General features: G+C 31.9%; 1 protein-coding gene across 1 annotated transcript; it reads left to right on the forward strand.

Annotated features, from left to right (window-relative positions):
• Positions 1-4,457: 4,457 nt before the first annotated feature.
• LOC101500123 (uncharacterized) lies at positions 4,458-6,835 on the forward strand. The gene is made up of 3 exons (XM_004502558.4): positions 4,458-4,929; positions 6,064-6,315; positions 6,391-6,835. The coding sequence occupies exons 1-3, from the start codon at positions 4,573-4,575 to the stop codon at positions 6,685-6,687; spliced, it is 906 nt and encodes a 301-aa protein (XP_004502615.1). The 5' UTR covers positions 4,458-4,572; the 3' UTR covers positions 6,688-6,835.
• Positions 6,836-7,558: the final 723 nt, after the last annotated feature.

Genomic DNA, 7,558 nt, shown 5'->3' on the forward strand with positions numbered 1-7,558 from the left:
ACAGGTACATCCTCTGACCATCCATCTGACCATCCATCATCTGCTGCACATGTGGGTACATCATCTGCCGCACATGCTGGTCCATCATCTTCTGACCGAGATCGTAGAACAGCTGAGCTTGTACGTAGAGCCATTAATTTGGTAGAGCCGTTTAGTGAAATTCATGAGATTTTAAGTGAGTTAAGTCTTTTGTACGATGTTTAGTAATTTGATATATTTTGTGTTATGTGTTATGTACTGTAATTTGAGATATTTTGGGATTATGTGATATGTTTAGTGATTATGTGATATTTTGTGATTATTGTGTTATGTGTTATGTTAATCCGCATTTATTTTAAGTTAATTCATAATAAAAGATACTGAAAATGATAAAACAAGATATTATAATAATCCATAAACAGTGATACACAACATATTCTAATCTTCATTTAATGAAATACAAGATGATCTGATAAATGATGGATCAATGCGTTCCCAATGCTTCATACGTGCTGCATAAGCTACTTCCCAACTCTTTGCTGTGTCACTACAAAAGTCTTTCCATTTTTGTGACGTAGGTGGCAAAGGACAATCAGACTTCAATTTGATCTGAATAAAAAAAATGTTACAAATTAATTTATCTGAATAATAAATTTTTTAACATTAATTTAACAACATTAAGCATTAATTTTACCTGTACCCAATGATTCTCATTAACAAATTCAATTGCTAGTAAAGAGTGAACAAAGGTCTCTTTCGATGGTGATTTGTTTAGCGGGAAAAATGTCATATTCAGATTACGAGACAACGACACCAATATGACATTATATAGTGTTGCTATCACGTAACCCAAGTCTGGTAAAGACATCCACTTATCTTTTCCTTGAGCACCCAATTTTGATATTTTCAATGAGTTCCGCACTGATTCAACATTGTCATCAAAAACATTAGAATAAACATCTTTATGTAGACCAATCTCTTCATCCAATTGTGATCGAACTAAAGCCCAAGATTCTTCGGTCCAACCTAGCAATGCTGCAATTGCACGAAACCCACAATTTCCATCAGCCACAACATCTACTATGTCCTCAATATACGGACGTATATAAGTAGGAAATTGTGTCTTAAAAGAATGCTGAGATGATTGAGATTGTTGCCTTGCAGAACGTTGAGATGATTGAGATGGTTGCCTTGCCTTTGCAGATTCTTGAGAGGCATCAACATACTCCCAATATGAAGGATCACGAGGAGTATCAAATTCTTTTTTCTTTTTACCAGCTCCTTTGGTTCTCACTTCCTCTGGTGGTGCAAGTATTGATGTGGTATGTGGAAATACAACTTCACGCACCTTTGCCTTGAATATCCTTTGACTTATAATATCGTGTGTCTTCATGTACGCTTTCATTGCTTCCAACTCTTCAGAAAAGTCATAATCTGATAAAGATTCTTCATCCTCTAATTCATGTGCAATGCTTAACTGTTTCCAAAAATCATGAATGCTATCTAAAGGGATAGCATTACCATTTATCTGCAACTTAGCCAACTCACAAGCACCTCTTCAGAAAAGTCATAATTTGATAAAGATTCTTCATCCTCTAATTCATGTGCAATGCTTAACTGTTTCCAAAAATCATGAATGCTATCTAAAGGGATAACATTACCATATATCTGCAACTTAGCCAACTCACAAGCACATGGTAATCCATGAGTTGTTCTAATTGAACAACCACATTCTGTTTTGTTAGTGCCTACAATCTTCACCCTTTCCAACTGGTTATCAATTTCTTTCATACATTTTCTTGATACACAGTGATGTAGATTTTGAAAAAATTGTGAATTATACATGTGCTCAACATCCTTGATGGTTTTCTGAAAAGAAGATTGAATGATACATATTTGGTTCTTCAACATCATATTCACTGCATCCCAACTTTTACACAAATCACCAAAACTAGTTTGAAGCATGTTTTTCAATCTCCAATGAGCAGACTCAACTCTACAAATAAATTAAATAACACAAATTAAAACAAATCACATAAACTAGTAAATCATGTTTGCTAAAACAACACAATTCATATTTTAAAAATACTTGTTAGATGTTGTGTTCCCCAAATGCATCACTCTATTGGTCCAAACGTTGACAAACCTTTCTTTGTAAGGTGTTAACCATGAATCTTTCACATAATCAACAAAAAGAATAATATCGACACACAATAGCTCAAATTGTTGCAAATGATGATCATACTATTCCACACTAGTCGAATATACAATATTTTTCCATAAATCCATTACTTCTTCTTGTCTATCCTTTTTGACATATTGTTTGCATTTTGCCCCAACATTTTTTTCAATATGAAAACGACATAGCAAATGTATTGAAGTAGGAAACACAACACTAATCGCATTCATCATGGCAAGATCTCTATCAGTCACAATAACTTTAGAAATCAAAGACTCAGATTTGAACAACATTCGTACCTTTTCAAATGCCTAGATGAAGTTATCTTGTCGCTCTTTTTCCAAATAAGCAAACTTAACTGAAAATGTCAAACTAGTAGATGTGACACCGACTATTTCAAGTAATGGTAACCGATATCTGTTTGTTTTGTATGTGCTATCACATATCAAAACAAAATGAAATGTGTTTAACAACTTTATACAATCAGGATGCGTCCAAAAAATATCTCTCAAAATATCAGAATTTTCCCGTCTTCTTGTCCAATGCATATAATTTTCTTGTTGTATTAACTTCAACATATGTTGCATTTCTGTGTACGGACCTCTCAATGATGATCGATAAGTACTCCTTGCTTTATATATTTGACTGGGAATAGTGACATTGGTTTCATTTCTCACTTTCAAAGCATTTAGAATGAATCTGGGTGCAAGCTTATACTTTGTCATATCATTGACAAATTTCCTCTCTTCTTCGTTTAAACGCCCCAAATAGGAATGACCGGTTACAGTATCAAGTAATTCATGATTGTGTGTCCCACAACGAACACTAATTTTCCATCCTTCACCGACACTTAATGGTACACATCTGAGAGTAAATGGACAGTTTTCCTTATGAGAGCAAGTTACTGATTTTTTTGATTCTGATTTATATCTTCCACCTCTTTCGCATCCCAAAATCAATTTGTCTTTTCTTCCCCTAATTCCGTTTGCTTTATCTGATCGAATGGTAACAATTAAAATTCCATTTTGTCTTCCAATCGCTTTTGCCCATTCAAATACAGCTTCTCGAGAAGAAAATACCTGCAAAATACGTTTCAAATAAAAATTAACTATATAACTATAAGAAATATTTAATTGGTGATTTATACCTTCCACCTCTTTCGCATCCCAAAATCAATTTGTCTTTTCTTCCCCTAATTCCGTTTGCTTTATCTGATCGAATGGTAACAATTAAAATTCCATTTTGTCTTCCAATGGCTTTTGCCCATTCAAATACAGCTTCTCGAGAAGAAAATACCTACAAAATACGTTTCAAATAAAACATTAACTATATAGCTATAAGAAAAATTTAATGGGTGATGAATCATTGGTAGTTATAATAATACCTGATCAGTGGTGAATTTTTCTGTAGAATCTATAACATTTTTTGAAGCAGAAACATCAACTCTACTCATACCTAATTTCAAAATTAGTAACAAACTTAATTAAAAGTAATATTCTAAATATTGAATTTAAAAAAAATTAAAAATAATTTCTAACATAAATATTGAATTTTAAAAAAAAAATTAAAAAAAATTTCGAAAACTTTGACTTATTGTAAAAGTTCGAAATCTGATTTTCGAAAATCTTAAACATTCGAATAAAACATTCGAAACTTTTGTGAAAATCCAAACTTTCGAAGACCAAATTTCATTTCGAAATTTTGTAAAATTCGAATATACATTTCGAAAGTTTCGTGAAAGGCCAAATGTTCGAAGCATTAGTGTATTTCGAAACTTTCAAATGCAAGCAAATATTCGTATAATGTCAATTTCGAAAATTTGGTGTTTATCCAAATTTTCGAAAATTTGTATTTTTTTTAAAGAAATTGCATTTCGAAGGTTTTAAAATAACAAAAGTTTTGAGTAACTTACTAAAATTCATTTCGAAACTTTTAAACTTTCGAATCCAACATTTTTTTTCAAAACTTTCGAAAGTAGTGAGGTGTGAAATCAGAATGATAATTTTTTTTATGATGTTATACTGTTTTACAGAGGGGTATGATAGTCTTTAAAAAATACTGGGGGGTGGCAGGTAAAATTGGGGGGTGCCTGGTACAAAACCCCCAAATCCGGCCACTTAGCTAGATGATGAGTAACCGGGCCAGCCCAGACCTGTATGAAGTATGAAGCGAACCCATTAATATGAAGTTGACAAGGCTCTATTTCTCCAGCAAAAGCGGCATTTTAATCTCTCAATCACGCCACGTGTCACAGTCAATTTCAACACGCACCAACACAACTCCATGCAAGTCGACACGTAGCAGAAACCAAAATCTCATCACTCCCTCTTCTCTCTCTCTTCCACAACCAAACCAACACAGTATGAAATCAGATTCCGTTAATTTCAGTCTCAAAAAACACTTCAGATCAGAAAATGGTGAAGTTAGCATCAGCTAGGGACTTTCGTACATATGGGCCGGGCCTCAGTAGAAACCGCTACGAGTATATCAACGCAGGCCTTTATCTTTTTGCAACCGTCATCCTTTGTTCGGGTTTCGCGGCCCAGTTTTCCCATGAACCACGTTCGGGCCTTGTGCTTCTTCTTATTGCTCTCGCCTTGATCGTTGTAGTTAATCTTCATGACATCCTCGCTCATTTTGCTGGTATTGATTTTCGATTAGCTTTGATGTCCTTTGATCTTCAACTCTTCTTCGTTGAGTTCGCTGTTCCTGTTGTTCAGATCATTGGGACGCTTCTTCTCTTTCTTGGACTTCTATTCATTTTAATTCAGGTACTTCAACAGTCTCGTTCATAGTTATTCATTCTAAAATTAGCGTCTCCTTATAAATATATTTTGAACAAAATACTCTTTTTCCTTAAATATAAGCACTTATTGCATTTTCGCTCATATTAATTAAAACACCTAATCAATTTAATTAACGTGTTTATTTTATCTACTCCATTTTTTATTTTAAATATAAAATAAAGTGAATATAGATGTCTTTAAATCTTAGCTCAAAAAATGTCGTTATCTATACGTTAGACTATATAGATTTTAACTTTTCATTGATGCTTATCTTTCCTCCGGTGGTCTTATATGTAAAAAAATAATAACTACCTCATACTCTTCAAGATAAAAAGTTAATATTAAAAATACTTAATATCATTTAATATGTTCAAAGTGTTAAAACATTCAATTGAATTCTCTAAATTGTCCTTTCATGAGAATATCTTTAGAGATTTTGACACCACATCTCAATTTAAATTTTTAAGGGTTTGAGTTGAGATAAAGGCTCTTAGGGATCTAGACGTTTAACCCAACTCCATTGGATTCCCCAACAAGTGGTATTAGAGCTATTATTCAACTTGGTAGGACAGTGGGAGTGTGAGATCTTTGTGGGGATCAAGTTCAGTGATACAGGTGACTCACATTTAAAGAGGAGATTGTTGGAATTTAAGTGTGAGTTGTTAGTCATACATGGAATGGAGGAAATGTTGGATATTTGGAGAGTTGATCCATATACCTATTGTCTTAAACTTTTAGGCTTAAACTTTTAGGTTGAGATATAATGTCAAAGTCTTTTAAAGGTCCAGAACTTTTAGCCCATTGCTGCTGTAACTCTCCTCCATACTAATTTTTTTTTGCTACTTATATTCGAGACGTATTTTGTTATTGAGGGAGTAATAATTAATGAACATAACTTAATAAAATTGTTGGATTATACATTTTTTTATTGTTTTTCTTTATCTATGTCCAAAGAAAACTAAACAACTCTAATTTGTAAAGAGAGGAATGTTAATTAATCTGAGTTGTTGGTTGAGTCAAGAATCAAAGTGATGAAAGTAATCGTTCTGACAATGGTGGTTTAATTACCAACAAGTAAAACTAAATATTTTGCTTATATTTTATGTTGATATATGGCAGGAAGAGAAAGGATATGGGTATGTGAAATTGGAAAAGCATGCTGTGAACATGCTAGTTGCTGGTCCTGTATTGTGGGTGGTTGGATCGATTCATAATTCATGCCAAATTTACGAGAGAGCAGATGGTCATGTTCAAATATTGCAGCAATTTGTGTATATCCCTTTTTTGATGGGTAGCTTATCATTCATGCTTGGTGCAGTTCTTAATTATCGTCAACGATCTAGAGTGATTCACCACGGCATCTACTTGCTTGTAAGTACTCTTAATTATATAATTTATGATTTATTGTAGTGATTATGAGGAGATTAATGAGATTGATTGATACAGGGTGGAACTTGGATTTGGCTAGGCATATTTGGAAGCCTAATGTTTTTTATTGGTGGGTTGACAAATTTGATAAAAGTGTTCAAGATGCAACAAATGAATGGAACAATGAGGTTGGAGAAACTGCGAGGTGGAGCACAAGAGAGGCTCATAAGTGCTAGAGAAGGAAGGGTTCCCCTGATTTTGGATCATCATCATCATCATCAACCCATAATTAACCGTCCAGAAGATACCAAAGTTGATATATCCCTTCCTACTCCTTATAAGGATGTCCTTATTGGTCAGACTACATCATCATGATCATGATATTTTCAGTGTTAATTAATTTGTTCACATCTTATTATAATTCTTCTTAGTTACAACTGTTTTGCTTTACATATATGTTGATACTAGTAATTGAGATTCAAAGTTTCAAAACAAGTAGATACCTATTTTCTCTAGCTTTAAATATAAATAATTGTTTTTTTTTTTATTTTATAAAAATTGAAGTATTTAATTTAATATAGAAGTTAGTTTATATTTATAGTTAGATGGATTACTGTCCTATAATAACACACTTGTCTCTCCTCAAATAGTGAAGTAGTACCGAGAGAGAAAGGTGGTGTTAGTACTCCGCAAACTCCCATGCAGTGGGATTTAAACTTGTGAATTTAGGAATAGGAATTTAGAGTATGACGAATAGGAATTTAGAGTATGACGCAGTTACAAGGGAGCGATTTAAAAAAATATATTTTTATAATGATGTTTTTAAAAAATTTAAAATAAAAATAAAAATAAAAAATTAGTTTAAATAATTTATTTTAAAATATAATTTTAAGTATTTTATTTATATTTCATAATTTTATTTGAATAAAGAAAAATTTTAAAATGAAAGAATTTTTTTTAAAAAGGCAATTTTTATTATATTAATTTTTCTGATAATAAATATATAAATTATTGAATATTAAAATTATTATTCTTAATTAATAATAAATGAATTAAAAAATTTGAAATATTTTTAAATAAATTTTTATAAAAATTATTTTTCTAAATTTAAAATAAAAATTACTTTTTTTAAAATTTTAAATAAACAAGTTCAATATCTCATGAATGTATATTTCATGATCAAGAATGTAGTACTCTTTGTGCCAATGACAATTATACAATTAGGGATAGACAACAAGTGGGAAAG

This window comes from Cicer arietinum, chromosome 5 (genome assembly GCF_000331145.2).
Source record: "Cicer arietinum cultivar CDC Frontier isolate Library 1 chromosome 5, Cicar.CDCFrontier_v2.0, whole genome shotgun sequence".
Classification (NCBI taxonomy): domain Eukaryota; kingdom Viridiplantae; phylum Streptophyta; class Magnoliopsida; order Fabales; family Fabaceae; genus Cicer; species Cicer arietinum.

What these genes read in the sequence shown, in the direction of transcription:
- LOC101500123 (XM_004502558.4), top strand. Translation starts at nt 4,573, where the DNA reads ATGGTGAAGTTAGCATCAGCTAGGGACTTTCGTACATATGGGCCGGGC. An exon ending in TTCTATTCATTTTAATTCAG is followed by an intron (nt 4,930 to 6,063) that starts GTACTTCAACAG and finishes GATATATGGCAG; the next exon opens with GAAGAGAAAGGATATGGGTA. An exon ending in ACCACGGCATCTACTTGCTT is followed by an intron (nt 6,316 to 6,390) that starts GTAAGTACTCTT and finishes TGATTGATACAG; the next exon opens with GGTGGAACTTGGATTTGGCT.